This window comes from Mesocricetus auratus, unplaced genomic scaffold (genome assembly GCF_017639785.1).
Source record: "Mesocricetus auratus isolate SY011 unplaced genomic scaffold, BCM_Maur_2.0 Super-Scaffold_100062, whole genome shotgun sequence".
NCBI lineage: Eukaryota > Metazoa > Chordata > Mammalia > Rodentia > Cricetidae > Mesocricetus > Mesocricetus auratus.
The window spans coordinates 1,376,269-1,392,708 of NW_024429234.1; the positions used below are offsets into that span (position 1 = coordinate 1,376,269).

The 16,440-nt window shown below is 44.5% G+C and overlaps 1 protein-coding gene across 8 annotated transcripts in view; it reads right to left on the reverse strand.

The window, feature by feature from the left end:
- Dus2 (dihydrouridine synthase 2) overlaps positions 1 to 16,440 on the reverse strand; it is a 44,504-nt gene that overhangs the window by 18,066 nt on the left and 9,998 nt on the right. For 2 of the 8 annotated variants that reach the window (XM_040736553.1, XM_040736554.1), the window contains exons 3-7: positions 11,857 to 11,902; positions 5,961 to 6,052; positions 4,039 to 4,082; positions 2,570 to 2,630; positions 467 to 514 (exon numbers count right to left, since the gene is read on the reverse strand). In XM_040736553.1, the coding sequence (XP_040592487.1) occupies positions 467 to 514; positions 2,570 to 2,630; positions 4,039 to 4,082; positions 5,961 to 6,052; positions 11,857 to 11,902 (291 nt within the window). Of the gene's footprint in view, positions 1 to 466; positions 515 to 2,569; positions 2,631 to 4,038; positions 4,083 to 5,960; positions 6,053 to 6,131; positions 6,577 to 11,856; positions 11,905 to 16,440 lie in introns of those variants that run through there. The other 6 variants (XM_040736555.1, XM_040736556.1, XM_040736557.1 and 3 more) reach the window with 6 other exon arrangements.

The window sequence follows — 16,440 nt, forward strand, 5'->3', positions numbered from 1 at the left end:
GAGTGCCTGGACCCTACCCTGAGTGAAATGACAGACTCTAGATATCCCCTATGTGGAAGGGATTGGCAATAGGGTGGGAGGCTGGGGGGGGGGGAGGGTGGTGGTGGGGAGGTGAGGGAGGAGGGGAGGGAGAGGGAACTGGGATTGACATGTAAAACAAGCTATTTAAAATTAAAATAATAAAAATCTAAAAAAAAAAAAGAGTGCATCATGCTCTTTCAGAGGTTCCAAGTTCAGTTCCCAGCACCCACATCAGATAGCTCACAAACTGCCTGGAACTCCATCTCCAGGGAATTCAATGATCTCTCCAGGGACTGCATGTATATGGTGCAGACACATATGTAGGCAAAACACCCATAACACATAAAGATAAATTAATTAAATTAAACTCTCTTCCTCTGGGCCCCAAATAGAGAATCTAGGTAGACTTCAGCAAATCTGGGGCCCCACTGTCACTGTCACCTACCTCCTCAATCTTGTCAGGGTCTGACAGCAGAGCAGCTCCCATGCCTCCCTAAGAAGAAACACACAAGGCCTTACAATTGAAGAACGAAGGATGGTCCCAACCATAATATGGCAACACAAGTGTAGCAAGAAGGTAGCCAAGGTCCACTGGAAACTGGCAATTTTCCTACCACACAGGAAGGTAGCATTGTCTGTGCACACCACAGACCCCATAAGGAACCACAATGTGATGAATCTAAAAAGAGTCATAACAAATGGAACCAACCATCTACCTTATCCTTAAAACAAGAAGTCCAGCCGGGCGTTGGTGGCGTACAACTTTAATCCCAGCACTCGGGAGGCAGAAGCAGGCGGATCTCTGTGAGTTCCAGGCCGGGCTGGACCAACAGCCTCCAAAACAATACAGAGAAACCTGTCTCATAAAACAAACAAAAAAAAAAAACCACACACACACACACACACACAAAAAAAACACAAGGAGTCCACCTGAGCATAATGGCACAATGAGGCAGGAGGATCAAGAGTTTAAAGCCAGTCTCAGCTACAGAGTGGTGAGTTTAAAGCTAGCTTGTACTTCATAGATAAATGCTGTGTCAAAACAAGAACAAAAACAAAAAGACCAGCATATGAAAACCAACAACTAACTCACAGAGCAACTTAAAGTTCAACAACAACAGCAACAGTTCTCTCTCTCTTTTAACATTTACTTACGTGTGTGTGTGTGTGTGTGTGTGTGTGTGCAGATCACAACTTGCAAGAGTCAGTCTCCTTCCACTGACTTTAAAGCCAGGGCATCAGGCTTGGTGACAAGCATCCTTATCTGGTGAGCATCACTCCTTCCAATGCTTGTTTCTTGATGATAGACTTATTTGCCAATAATTTTTCTGCTTTTTTCATAATCAGACAATAGTATGGGTTACTTTGTATTTTATTTTGTTGACACAGGATCATATTATATAACCCTGGATGAGTTCAAGCTGGCTTTGAACTCATTATAGTCCTCCTGCTTCAGTCTTAGTGCTGAGATTACAGTTGTAAAGCACATTATCTAGCTACTGTGAGTTACTTTAACAAATCATGGGTGGGGAATAGAGAAGGGATTAATACACACACACATGTGACACATGTATGGGCATGCCCTCAGAGCCCAGAAGGGTTCAAGTCTCTTAAAGATTGAGTTACAGGTGGTTATGAGCAGCTTGACTTGTGTGCTGGGAACTGAAGTCAGGTCCTCCAGGAGAACAGCAAGCGCTCTTAACTGCTGAGCCATCTCTCTAGCCCTAGAGGGAGGATCGTTATCAATTTAATTCTATTTACTGTTACCGCCATGTATGTATGGTATGTGGGGAAAGGGCACATACATGTCCCAGCACATGTGTGGAGGTCAGAGGGCAACTTCTAGGAATTTATTATCTCTTTCCACAGTAGGATTCAGAGACTGAATGCACATCATCAAGCCTGTGCGGCAAGTACTTTTACCCACTGAGGCAGCTTGCTGACCCATAGGATCTGCAAGAGTCTGAATTCATTAACAATAAAGTGCAGTGGCTGGAGATGTAGAATTCTTTTTTTTTTTTTTTTTTTTTTTTTTTTGGTTTTTCGAGACAGGGTTTCTCTGTGGCTTTGGAGGCTGTCCTGGAACTCACTTGGTAGTCCTGGCTGGTCTCGAACTCACAGAGATCCCCCTGCCTCTGCCTCCCGAGTGCTGGGATTAAAGGCTTGCGCCACCAATGCCCGGCTGAGATGTAGAATTCTTAGCATACATGAAGTCCTGGGTTAAATCCCCAGCACCTCATAAAACTGGTTGTGGTGACAACACCTGTAATCCCAGCACTTGGGAGGAGGTAAATGCTGGTGGCTCAGAAGTTCAAGGTCATCCTGCAGCTCAGGGTAGCCTTCCACTCATCATCCTCCAACCTTGGCCTCTGCAAGTTCAGATTACAAGTATTTGCTATCATACATAGCCTAATAACACCCCTTTGGGCATTTTCCTTATCCACACAAGTCTAGCCCAGAGCCAGGTACTACACTTAGCTGTCATGTACAGTTAGCCTCATTTAATCTGCACAGTATACTTATGAGGAATATAAGGAAATCATTTTACCTTAGTGGAATATTCTTTTGGACAGCCCATGTTGACATCAATACCAGCTACATCATTTTCTCTGGAAAAACATGAAGGAGAAAAGGTAATAAATATTCCACTTGAGGGAAGAAAATAGACGAAAAATAAAGGGGTTCTGTGCTCCTGATTCTCCTGGGCCTGTGAAACACACTAATTCTCAACGACAAAAGCTGAAAATCAGAAAAGAAGCCCATCCCCAACGGCAACTGCCTCATCTGAGCAGGGTTCCAGAAGAAAGACATAGCGAATACACATCTATAAAGAGTGGATGCACAGGGTCGTAACAGGCATTTCAAATACTGTCTGAACTGCATCCTAGGACTATCATTTCAATTGGGATACTGGAAGCCATTTGTCAATGTAGAAAAGTGGTATGAGCACAGAGCCCATTGCCAGAGCTTATCTTCTATAAAAGTTACTGAACTGAGCCAGGTATGGTGGCACACACATGTAATCCCAACACTCAGAAAGAGGCAGGAAGATCACATTTGAGGCAAACCTGGGCTACACAGGACAGAAAAAGAGGAGGAGGTGGTAGTGCTGGTGGTAGTCGTAACAGACGGGCTTCATTTGCTGAGCTGCACAACTGGTTACTCCAAACAGTTCTCTGATACAGAAAGGGTCCTCACTTATCCACTGGTTCATAACAGTCTGTGCTATGCTATGCAGTAGTTATGGCCTGAGACTCTCACAGTCATCAATCACAAGAGCTAATATGAAGCACTCATGATGTGCCACATCTTGCAAAGACATGACATGCATTATTTCACTTGCCGCTTCCTATAATGTCAGAGGTTGACAGCCATCATTTTATTTTTTTTAAAGATTTTTTTATTTATTATGAATACAACATCCTGCCTCCATGTACGTCTACACATCAGAAGAGGGCACCAGACCTCATTACAGATGGTTGTGAGCCACCATGTGGTTGCTGGGAATTGAACTCAGGACCTCTGGAAGAGCAGTCAGTGCTCTTAACCTCTGAGCCATCTCTCCAGCCCCAGCCATCATTTTATGAATGAGAACAAAGTTCTCAACGATGATAGATAATTTACCTAAGTTCACACAGTTGGCAAAGAGCAGAGCCAGAATTCCAAATGAGCTCTGCTTTAACTCCAAGGCCAACACTCTCACCGTGCAGTCTCCTGATGGTTATATATTATCTACATTTCATGAGGGTTAGCTTCAGGACTACCAGAAGAGTCCCTGGAAAAGGGAACCCGTGAATAAACATTAAAATGAAGGCTCAGTATAGAGATCTCTAGGATATAGCCATGTGGGTATACAAGAGTCCCAGGCCAGCCTTCAGATACCACAGGGAAAGAAACATAATCCCCTTCACCTGAAAACAGAGTAAGGGGCTAGAAGTAAAACACGGGTTGCTAGTGACATGAAGGTCTCACAGCTTACAGAAGAGACAAGGCATTCCCAAGGAGGGAAGAACTTACACAAGCCTGGCCACAGCAAGGGCTCTCTCTGCGTCTGAAGTCCCCTGGGAACACAAGAAACTACATCAACCTGTCTTGACACAAGTGCACACATGGAGACAAACATACCTATTGGTATCTCTCTCTCTCTCTCTCTCTCTCACTCTACACACACACACACACACACACACACACACACACACACATACATGCATGTATGCATGCATATGCCAGCTGGGGCTGGGAGATGACTCAGCAGTTAACTCTGGTTGCTCTTCCAGAGGATCCCAATTTGATTCCCAGCACCTACATGTCTATAATACAGTTCCAAAGACCTCTGTAGGCACCAGGCACACACAGGGTGAACAGACATACATGCAGGCAATACATCCATACACATAAAATAAAATAATAACAACTAAAAGAAAAAAAAAGTCAGGCCAGTACACTAGACTTGCTTACCCACAAAGGAAAAGATGAACTTGGAAGGACTAGACAGTAATGCCATGGTCATTTTCAAACAGGGGCTGGAAAGGTGGTTCAGTAATAAAATACTTGCTATGGAAGCATGAAGGTCAGAATTCAGTTTACTAACACCCACATAAAAGCCAGGTAGGGGCCAGCAAGATGGCTCAGTGGGTAAAGGCACCTGCTGCCAAGAACGTCACCTTGAGAAAAACCCCTAGGACACATAAGGTAGGGGAACTGATTCCTGAAAGTTGTGCACTATAGCACACATGTGTCACACACACACACATACACACACACACAATAATAAGTTATCTAATAAAATTTTGTTTTAAAAAAGTGGGCAATAGTGGCAGCCTGTCTGCAATTCCAGTGCTCATGAGGCAGAAACAGAGGATCCTTGGAGCAAGCTGGCTAGTCTCTCTCTCTCTCTCTCTCTCTCTCTCTCTCTCTCTCTCTCTCTCTCTCTCTCTCTCTCTCTCTCTCTCTCTCACACACACACACACACACACATACACACACACACACACAGACACACACACAGACACGCGCACACACACACTAGATACCAAAAATGAAGGAAAAATTTAGAGCACATAATCAGATAGCCAACACTCAAATTCTACAATTAATATTTTGCCATGTATTTTGTTTATCATTGTTACTAAATTTTTAAAATACCTAAATGTCATTCAGGAGCTATTCCTAAACAAACACCTAAAGAAAGAGAGAAAAGCTAGTCAGATGGTGGTGGTGCACGCCTTTAATCCCAGCAGACGGGTGGATCTCTGAGTTCAAGGCCACCTGGTCTACAGAGTTCCAGGACAGCCAGACCTACACAGAGAAACCCTGTCTTGAAACACCCTCCCCCAAAAATGAAAAAAAAGAGAAAAACTATATTAGGATTATATCTATAACATAAATTTTAATCTATTTTTAGAAAACATAAGTCTTTTTATATATATTACATAAAACAAACACTTTGGCCAGAATAATCCGTCCTAAGGATTAAAAATAAATAAATACAGAAGTCATACCAAAAGATAAATCCTATAATTAAATAAATTTGAGACTGAGTGGGCATTGATGGCACACGCCTTTAATCCCAGCACTTGGGAGGCAGAGGCAGGCGGATCTCTGTGAGTTGGAGGTCAGCCTGGTCTACAGAGCGAGTGCCAGGACAGGCTCCAAAGCCACAGAGAAACCCTGTTTCAAAAAAAAAAAAAACCACAGAAAGAAAGAAATAAGTTTGAGACTGGAGGTATGGAACAGCTTAATTTCCACAGTCTCTCTAACAGTGTACCCAATCATGAATGAATCTCTGAAAAACTTCCAAGCCAAATATATAGGCTGCCACCACTGTACACTGTATTACAGGCATTTGACACTGGCAGGCATAAGCAAGAACTAGAAAATTCCAGCGAACAGGAAACCTCAGAAGGACACTAGACACTGGAGTGGGAGGTGTCTCTTACCATTTGGAAAACCACCCTGTTCTGTTCTCTTTCACATGTACGGAAAACTACTCGGTCATCTGGAGCAACAAAGTCCACGGTGCAGAGCACCTCTGTAAGAAAATACAAACCACCAGTTAAGATGCACGTTCAGCCCAGCCTAGGCCTTGGAAGTCACAGCAAAACTGCAACCTGGAAACGGGGAAAGTGGATTCTTCTAGATATATATTCTTCTATCTCTTCTTTCTTCTCTTTTTGATTTGGTTTTTTTGAGACAGGGTTTTGAAAGACCCTTCAGTCTTTCTCTCGGGACCCTCACCCCAAAGACCATCAGGGAGCCGAAGTTCGTTGCAAAACACAAGAGGATTTTTATTAAGGCGTCACGCAGGGGTTCAGCAGCCTTGGGAAGGAGTGAACCCCGAACAGAAATTACAGCGAGTTTTTAAAGCCTGAATCCGCAAACGGGGTGGTGGGGGTACAAGGGGAGTGTGGTAATCCGTGCCAGACCTTCATGCAGTCATAGGCTTGTGGCTGACTGGCTCTTTATCTGTCTTTGGCAACAGCTGTGCCTGGCTGAACTTTGTGACTGGCCTGGAACCTTGAGGTCCGGGGAATGTTTCCAAGTCCTTGAGGACTGAGGTCTGGGAAATATTTCCAAGTCCTTGAGGACCACCAGGGGAGGATGTTTATCTTTAAGTACAGCTGCTCACCCCGGGGACAGCTAGTAATTTTCCAACTGTTAGGGCTCTTCAGTTTCTCTGTGTAACAGCCTTGGCTGTCCTGGAAATTGCTCTGTAAACCAAGCTGGCCTCAAACTCAGATATCCCCCTGCCTCAGCCTCCCAAGTGCTGGGATTAAAGGTGTACACCACCACACCTTTTGTTATTGTTGTTTTTTAAGATTTATTTATGTATTATGTATAAGGTGGTCTGTCTGCCTGCAGGCCAGAAGAGGGCACCAGATCTCACTATAGATGGCTATAAACTACCATGTGGTTGCAGGGAATTGAACTCAGGACCTCTGGAAAAACAGCCAGTGCTCCTAACCTTTGAGCCATCTCTCCAGCCCCAGCTCATCTATTTTTAATTGGTTGTTTGTTTGTTGTTTGTTTTGTTCTATTAAATGCAGGGTCTTGCCTCTCATTTATTCTTAAAATTTTCATTTACTCTTTAGTAAGTACTATTAACTTTCAAAGAAGACTAACTACATAAAAAAGATCTAATGTGGCAGATGACTGAATATATCCATGACAAGTCTATCTTAAGAATTCCACAATGCCAGGAAGACATCCATATGGGACAAATGCCACCATCTGGGTCCAGAGCCAGTGTTTTGAGTCAGTCCACTCCAATATCTACTCCATCTAAAAATTGTTGGAGCACGTAGAGGAGCTGGTCCTGCAGAACCAGATGCCATTACCGAATAGGGCTGGTCCTAGGCCCACCAGCTGGCCCTCAGCATAGAGCCCTGCAGCCTGCCCTGCTGGGAGAGAGAGCATGGAACAGTGGTGCTGCTTGCATGCTACAGCACAAAGGTTAAGCACCAAGCCAACATTGAGGGCTGAGAGGTGTGCAGCAGCCTAGAGCTCACACAGAACCTTCCCTCCTGGATGTCCTGTCTGGCTGCAAAAGAACCCTGATTCTGGGCAAACAGCAGGATATCTGAGACGAGTCTTGGCTAGGGTCTAGGAAACCAGAAACCTTGAATCAGACCAATGACTCATTTTTATGAATATTTCCATGTAAAGCTGTTTGGGCAAAAACATATACTGTGCAACACATTGCAGTTTCCAGTGTCACTAGGACGAACGAATATGAGATGGAGAGATCGGAAAGATGGAGGAACAGAGCAGTGAGTGCACCGTGGAGAAAGGAAGAAGTAGAGATGCAACATCAGTGACAGGTGTGAGAGAAGGCTGTGGTCAAGGGGAAGCGGGGAAACGCATTGTTGCCAAAGGTCTGCACAGTAGTGTGCAGCAGCCTGGAGTTTTCAGACTCAGTCCCCAAACACACCATCCATTTGAACAATCACCCTGGCTCTGAGCCATGTTGATCAATATCTGTGGTCTGTGCCAAGGGTCATGTTGGGGTCTGTGGTCCTGCTGCAGCTGGGGTCGTGTTGATGTCTACAGCCAGTGATAGTACTGAAGGCCATGCAGATGTCTGTGGTCTGTGCTAACACCTAAAGCCATGTTGTTGTCCACTGGGGGCCATGCTGACGTGAGTGACCTGTGCGACATGTTGATGCCTGTGGTCTGTGCTGATGCCTGGGACCATGTTGATGTGAGTGGCCTGTGCTACCACCTGAGCCCATGCTGATGTCCATGATTTTATATTGATGAGGGCTGTATTGGGTCCATGGTCTGAGCTGCTGCTGGAGACCATGTTGAGATCTGTGGATGTCCATGGTCTGTGCTGTCTCCTGAAGCCATGTTGATGTTCATGAACTGGAATGCCACTGGGGGCCATATTGATGTCCATGGCACCAAGGACCATGATGATGTCTGTGGTTCGTGCTGCAGCAGAGGTCTGTATTTCCACCAGGCACCATGTGGCAGGTGCTGTTGCCAGAAACCATGCAGAAGTCCATGATTCATGCTCCCTCTGATTGTAAAGGGCAAGGAAGCTACTTTTGCAGTGGTATCGATGATTGCAGACTCACAGTTGAGAAAATCATAGAAGGCTCTGTGACAACCGCCCCCAACACACACACTCTCTCTCTCTCTCTCTCTCTCTCTCTCTCTCTCTCTCTCTCTCTCTCTCTCTCTCTCTCTAAAGTAACAGCCTAGAAAAGAAGCCACTGAAGGGCACTTTTTGTACTCTTATAATGCTTGCCTGGAGATCAGAGTGCAGAGCTAGCCACTGGTTAACCACAGAGGACAGGCCAGACAGTGGTGGCGCATACCTTTAATCCCAAAACTTGGGAGGAGGAACAGGAAGTGATATGGCTGAGCAAAGAGAGGAATATAAGGTGGGCTGAGACAAGAGCTCACCCCTTTTCAGTCTGAGAATTGTGTAGAGGTAAGAACTCTAGTTGCTGGCTGCTCTGCTTCTCTGATCTTCCAGCTTTCACCCCCTAATATCTGACTGTGGGTTTTTATTATTAAGACCAACTAGAATTCATATTACAGAGAACTCTTAAATTGTGATAAGGGCCAGGCAGTGGTGGTACACATCTTTGATCCCAGCAATTGGGAGGCAGAGGAAGGTGGGTCTCTGTGAGTTCAAGAAATCGAGTTCTAGAACAGCCAGAGCTATTACAGAGAAACCCTGTCTCAAAAAAAAAAAAAAAAACAACAACAACAACAATACAAAAAAATTGAGTCAGGCAGTGATGGCACACACCTTTAATCCCAGCACTTGGGAGGCAAAGGCAGGCAGATCTCTGTGAGTTGGAGGACAGCCTGGTCTACAGAGGGAATACCAGGAGAGCCAGAGCTGTTATACAGAGAAACCCTGATAAACATGCTGAAGTGTAGCTCTCCACAGATGATGGCTTCTGGCGGGGAGCAAGTGGAGAAGGACTCAGTGTTCTCTGAGGGACTGGCCACACTCTAGTGAGTAGACGGGCAGCACATACTAGACTTGTATTTTTTATTTTTTGCTTTTCATTTCTTTCTTCCTTTTTTGGAGGGAATGAGTTCACAAAAGGGGGGTAGACCTGGGAGGACTGGGAAGTGTGATTGGGGTGCATCAATAAAAATATTATGTTGGGCCGGGCGGTGGTGGCGCACACCTTTAATCCCAGCACTCGGGAGGCAGAGGCAGGCGGATCTCTGTGAGTTCAAGACCAGCCTGGTCTATAAGAGCTAGTTCCAGGACAGCCTCCAAAGCCACAGAGAAACCCTGTCTCAAAAAGCCAAAAAAAAAAAATTATGTTGGAAAAAAAGAAAAGAATACAGGATATCTTTCAAGCGTGAAAAGCACACCCACAAATGGAAGCTATTAACATCACAGCACTGAACAATAGGCAGTTATTGTAACAGGGTCCCAGACCTTAGCACAACTAACTCCATGATGAAAGTACCATTCAGGCAGTGGTGGCTCACACCTTTAATCCCAGTGCTCAGGATGCAGAGGCAGGAAGATCTCTGAGTTTGCTGCCAGCCTGGTCTACAGAGTTAGTTCTAAAACAGCCAAAGAAACCCTATCTCCAAAAACAAAAAACAAATACAGAAGAAAAGGCTGTAAAACTCAGCATATAGATAGCACCACCTGCCAAAACTAAAACAAAGGCCTAATCCATCAAAGCCCATGGTTCTCAGAAAGTCTCTAAATGTACTAACCTTGCTTTTTGGATTCCATAGTTCAGCTTCTGGCTAATGGTTCTTGTTTACTGAAGTATGTCAACCCGGAACATGTGTTTTGTGCTTAAAAGCTAACTCTGAGAAAGGTTCAGGACTACACTGGGATCCCAAGCATCATATGTAGTCGACATACAACTAATAAGACTTTCTATTGGCTTGAACCATGAGCAGTTTCTCTGGTGAATACCCCACAATAGTTACAAAAGGTAGAGTAAAGGAATGACTTGTTGGGAAAGGTAATTGATTTCTGACAGTCATAGCCAAAGACGGTAAGACAAAGTCTAAGAACAATACAAAACTGGTATGTTTACATTATACCATTATAACAGCAAAATATTGGAAAATCCCATTAAGGAGCTGATGATACCCATTTTGATATAGTCACCCATAGTTTCTGACACAGAAAATGTCCTAGCAGGAAAAGAAGTGGCAAAGCAGTATGTGAGGCAAAATCTCCTGGGGGAAAAGACAGATACAGGCAAGTCACACTCATATATGAACACTATGCTTATTGTGTGTAGGAAAATATACTCTCTTCCTTTTGTGATTTCCACGTTAGGTATGCAATTCTGGAGCAGTTTTGTTTTCTAGGTTATCCAGATCTGTAATACTAAAATTTATTTTGGACAAGGTCTCAAAAACAGGTCTTACATTCCTAATCCCACTGTCAAAGTGATGAGGCTACAAGCATACATTGCCACCACTGGCCCAGTAAGACTGAAATTTACTTATTTGTTTATTTTAAGACAGGATTTCACTATGTAGCTCTGGCTGGCCTGGAACTCACCACTGTGCCCAGCTCTGAATTTTTATAACATAAAATATAAATTTAATATAAACAGTAATCTACAACTGTAACCAGAGAACTTAAAAGGTAGAAGTATCAGGAGTTTATCCTCCACCAGACAGCAAGTTAAAGGACAGCCCAAGAAAACAAAGAAAATCCCTAGACTCTTAAAGATTATAATGCTAATTAAAGCACAATCAAAGTCATCATCAATAAAGCATAAGGGAATCACAATGCTCACAACTACTTCCATCTATCCCACAGAGCTTAAGGTATACAAAGTACTTACTGGTACTATATTTAGCTCCTTTAAGCAACAATTCAGTTCAATGAATTAAATAAAACTAGACTTATGATTTTCATTTCACTACTAAGAAACTGTAATGGAGACAAGACATGATTTGTCCAAGGTCACACAACTACTAAGTTGTCTGAGCTGGGCCCAGTACTAAAGTTATCCTTACTCCAATGCCTTTCAGGTCCTACCTACACTATGAAATACGGAAATTTCTGTGCTATCAAGTCTATCAGAGAAGGGCATTCATAGCCTATTTCACAACTGATTATTTATTTGTTTGTTTCTGTGACACTGAGGAGCAAACCTTAGGCCTTCAAACTTGTTAGGCAAGCACTCTCCCAGTGAGCTACACCTCTGCACCTCCCAGAGGGCTCTTGTCACTACATCTGAAAAGCAGTGCTCTTGAGGAAGCAGGCGATCTATGCCATTACATAACTCAACAAGGAAGGATCCTGGGCAATGGCAGTGACAGCTCTGCTTGAGCCACGTAGGTCCACACACAGTCGGGAGCCCAGGCTACACTTACCATTTACAACTCGCTTGCACTGAAGCATCTTAAGGTCAATCAGCTCCTGCAGAGGAATCAGAAGACACTGGTCAACCCTGGACACCAGGCCTCCACACACGGAAGATCTTTATCACATTCCTGATGCCCACTGTTAGCCAATAACCACATAGTGACAACAAACCACGGCTTTGGGGACACATTGTGCTGCCTCCCACAACTAGCATGGCAAGCCAGGCCCTGGGTGAGCTACTGTGAATCTGATGTTTTCTCCAGGGCCCTGGGGATGTTTGGAGCTGACAAAGGATGGGCCACTCCGACTTCAAGAAAGAAAAGGATCCTCTGGGCTACCAACATGAGACACTAGTCTCAACTCAAGCTCCACCACTTCAAAGACCCTCCCACTGTAATTACTAGTCAAAGGGCAGGTGGTGAGGGGCTCCTCGGGGACAGCCAAGTACAAAATTAGAATTAGAGAATAAAAACCCAAATAGGAAGATTTGAGACAAACACAGGAAAGAAAAATCTACTCAGATTACTGAAATCTACTCAACTATTACATAGAAACCCTGTCTCAGAAAAAAAAGAAAAAACAGAAGAAAGAAGGAGGAGAGGGGGAGAGGGGAAGAGGAGGACGGGAAGAAGCAAGATTCCATCCTACAAAGAAGCCTGTTTAAACAGGAAGTGAACACACGAGTTAGCTGACCAGGTTCACTAGGCTGCTCCCTCCCCAAGCATATATAAGCAGCAAGGACTGCTGAGAGACACTCAGAGCAGCTCAACTACTGAAAGAAGCTCAGACCCAACAGCCAGGAATAAACATAAACAGATTAGCCAAGCAGCTCGGATGGAGCAGAAACTCCCAGACTGCTTAGAAAAAACCAAGACAGCTGAGCCACCTGGAAGGTAGGTACACCCTCCAACCTAGTGAGCTGCAGGCTGCAGGTTGTGCCGTGTGCTCCGAGTTTCCAGCTTTAGTGAGTTGTCACCCATGCTAGGGCAGGCCTTGGTCTCTGAGTCACTTCCACTTTGGTAAGCAACCCCAATAAAACGCTGGCTCGCTGAACTGGACTTTGGTGATATTTGTACCTTTTGATCTGTTGTTAGTTCCATGTCTGGGGTGAGAGACATTTCCTCACATCTCCCCAGGAATAGTATCACACAATTGGTACGTACAGGTGAACACACACACACACACATATATAATAAAAATGAAAATAAATCTTGCCAGGTGTGGTGGTCCATGCCTTTACGGATCTCTGGGAATTTTAGGTCAACCTGGCCAACATAGTAAGTTGCAGGCACACTACAGCAACAACATAAGTCAACTGCATACACAAAGAAAAGTCAGGTGTCTCCTTATAGTTTGGACTACTGGAGTCCCTACTTAATCTCACAACTCTATCTTTTTTTTTTTTTTTGAGACAGGGTTTCTCTGTATCGTTTTGGAGGACGCCCAGCTTTTGCTCACAGATAACTATGTCAATCACCTAGAAAGAACATCCAGGCAGCTTGTAGTGATGCTGGCCTGTAGAGTAACTCTGTCTCCACCAGGGGGCACTAGGCACCACACTTTACATGTCCAATACTCAGACTCGGGTTCCCAAGCCAAGCAAGAGATGCACCTGCATCTCAGGCCTGCTCTCCTCAGAGGCTGGGCCTGGGTGGAAGGCTTCAGACTCCTCTAACAAAAACCTCTTTGTTCATAAATCACACCAACTCCCTCAGCATAGAACTTATCAAACAGGTATAGAGTATTTGGAATTTTCACTCCAACTCTGAGCAGGACCCTAAAAGAAAAATTAGTCACTTTTACTGGTAAAACATGCTTTGCAGCCGGGCGTTGGTGGCACACGCCTTTAATCCCAGCACTCGGGAGGCAGAGGCAGGCGGATCTCTGTGAGTTCGAGGCCAGCCTGGTCTACAGAGCGAGTTCCAGGACAGCCTCCAAAGCCACAGAGAAACCCTGTCTCGGAAAAAAAAAAAAAAAAAAACATGCTTTGCTTTTTAAGTTGGGGAGATAGCTCATCCAGTAAAGTGCTTGATGTACAAGGTTGAGGACTCAATTCAATCCTCAACACCCAAATTAAAACAACACACACACAAAAACAATAGGTGCAGTGGCTGAGCAAATGACCTGATTGGTAACATGCCTGACACCTAAGAATGAGAACCTCAGCTAAGATACTCAGCCTGCAAGCAACTCTAATAAATACCCCACATATATAGTGATTATATGTGTGGGCCATTTATTAGAGTTTATATAATGATTTATGTATACCATTCTATCAGTTCTGTTCCTTTAGAGAACCCTGACTAATACAACCCCAGCACTTGGAAGGTGGAGATAGGAGGGTCGAAGTGGTCTTCAGCCATGTAGCAAGTTTGAAGCTAGCCTCAGTCATGTGAGACCTTATCTCAAGAAAAGAGATAGGGGAGGGAAGAGGAAGAGAGAAGGGAGGGGAGAGTGGAAAGGAGGCACATATTAAAATAGTCACATAAGCCTTGGACCCCTAACTTCTAAATGGATTGAACTACCCCAGGAATTCCTGAAGAATTAGCTGACAGTGTGGAACCCAGCAGACAGACTGTCCCTGCTGCGTAGCCTCCATGATCCCCATTAGTGCAGATGACCCTGGCTGCCAACAAACCATGAATGTTTGAACAAGCACTTGTGACCTGAGGGCCGTCTCTCCCTCCCATGCTCATGTTATAATCTACACTCTCTCAGTGAAAACATGCCCATGTACTGGCTCTCTGGAAAAATACAGGTCAACAGAAGGGAGTGGATATATAAATACAGGCATCACTGCATCACACTGAAGCTTGTCCCAGAACACGCTTGAGCCCAGGGGAGCTGGTGATTCTAAAGAGCCAAGGCCCTTACCACTCCCTGTGCCAGTACATGAAACCAGCAACACGCATGGCACGGAAAAAGTGCCAGCACTCCACAGATCAAGTCCTTCTTACTAAAGGCTCAGATTTAGGAAGAGATAGGACATGGAGTAGACAAACATTTATCAGTGAAGACAGAATGCAAAATACAAGTACAATGGAGAGGGACACCACTCATCCTGAGCTTTGAAGGGACTCTGAGAGGGCACAACTGGACACAGATGGAGTAGAACAGCAGGTAAGCTGGGAGCTTCCCCTAGAATCTATCTCCACTGAACCTGCTTGGCAAAAAGGGACTACACCGGTGAAGAGCTAACATGTCCTCTGTATTGTCCTGCAGAAGCATGTGGGGTTCCCCATAAGCAAGGGAAAGTTAACAGCTGTCTCCTGGAAAAGGTGGTACCTGCCTTTTATTCAGGAAAATAGAAGCAGGTGGATCTGGGAGTTTTGGGAACAGCCTGAACTATAGAGTGAGTGGCTTCCTAATTTTCCAATTAGCCTATAGCCATGGAACCCCTTGGCTGAGTTACTTGTATTACTTCTGTCATCTCAGAGAAGGGCAGGTCCTACCACTTTGCCAAGAAACTTAGGCTGGTGTTGTGAAGCAGTTTCCTCCCAGATAAAACCTGGAGGAAGGCTGGTTAACCACACTGGGTATTCTTTTTTTGTCTTTCAAGACAGGGTTTCTCTGCGTAGCCCTGCCTGTTCTGGATGGAACTCTCTCTGTAGACCAGGCTGGCCTCAAACTCATGAAGATCTACCTGTCTCTGCCGCCTACGTGTTAGGATAAAAGGCATTTGCCACTATGCCCTGCTAACCCTGAATATTCTAAAGAGAGCTGAAATCTTCCACCCTTTACCCTCCATGCTGAAAGGGTCCTCCCAAAGACATAAGATGCTTTCAGGGAAGATGAAACAGTCCTTCCTGAAGGCGAGGGTCTTTGGTACAGGAAGTAAACAACTCAAAGGCTTCAGGAAGTTCCTGAAACTGATCAGATACACCAGGTTCCTCCCACCCCCAAGCATATATAAATAGTAAGGACTTCTAAAAAACACTGTCACTCTCAGATTAGGTAAGGACAGAAACTGTCTGAGCTATCTAGAAGAGGCTCAAACCAATTGAGCTTTCTATGAAAAACATTCTCCAAGCTGGGCAGTAGTGGCACATGCCTTTCGTCCCAGCGCTCAGCACTCCGGAGGCAGAGGCAGGTGGATCTCTGTGAGTTCGAGGTCAGCCTGGTCTACACAGCAAGTTCCAGGACAGCCACAGTTGTTACACAGATAAACCTTGACTCAAAAAACAAAAACAAATAAACAAACAAACAAAACATTCTCCAATCTGTCTAGATGCCTGAAAGTTGAGCAATGCACTCTACATTTCCAGCTTTTGTGAGTCACCACCCATGCTGGGTAACTTGTCTGTAAATCATTTCTGCTCCTGTAAGTAATTACTCAACCATACTCCTGAAGTAACTCCAATAAAACTCATTTGGATAATTATATTATAATCTCAAAAGAAAAAAAACCTACCTCATTTGTTCACCAAGTTGGACTTTGGTGGTATCTGTACTTTGCTCAGTCATTGATACTCTCCAGAAATAATGTCACACAACAGTGGGAAATAAGTTTCATTATTTGTTTGTTTGTTTGTTTTTCCAGACAGGGCTTCTCTGTGTAGTTTTAAGCCTGTCCTGGAACTCACTCGGTAGAC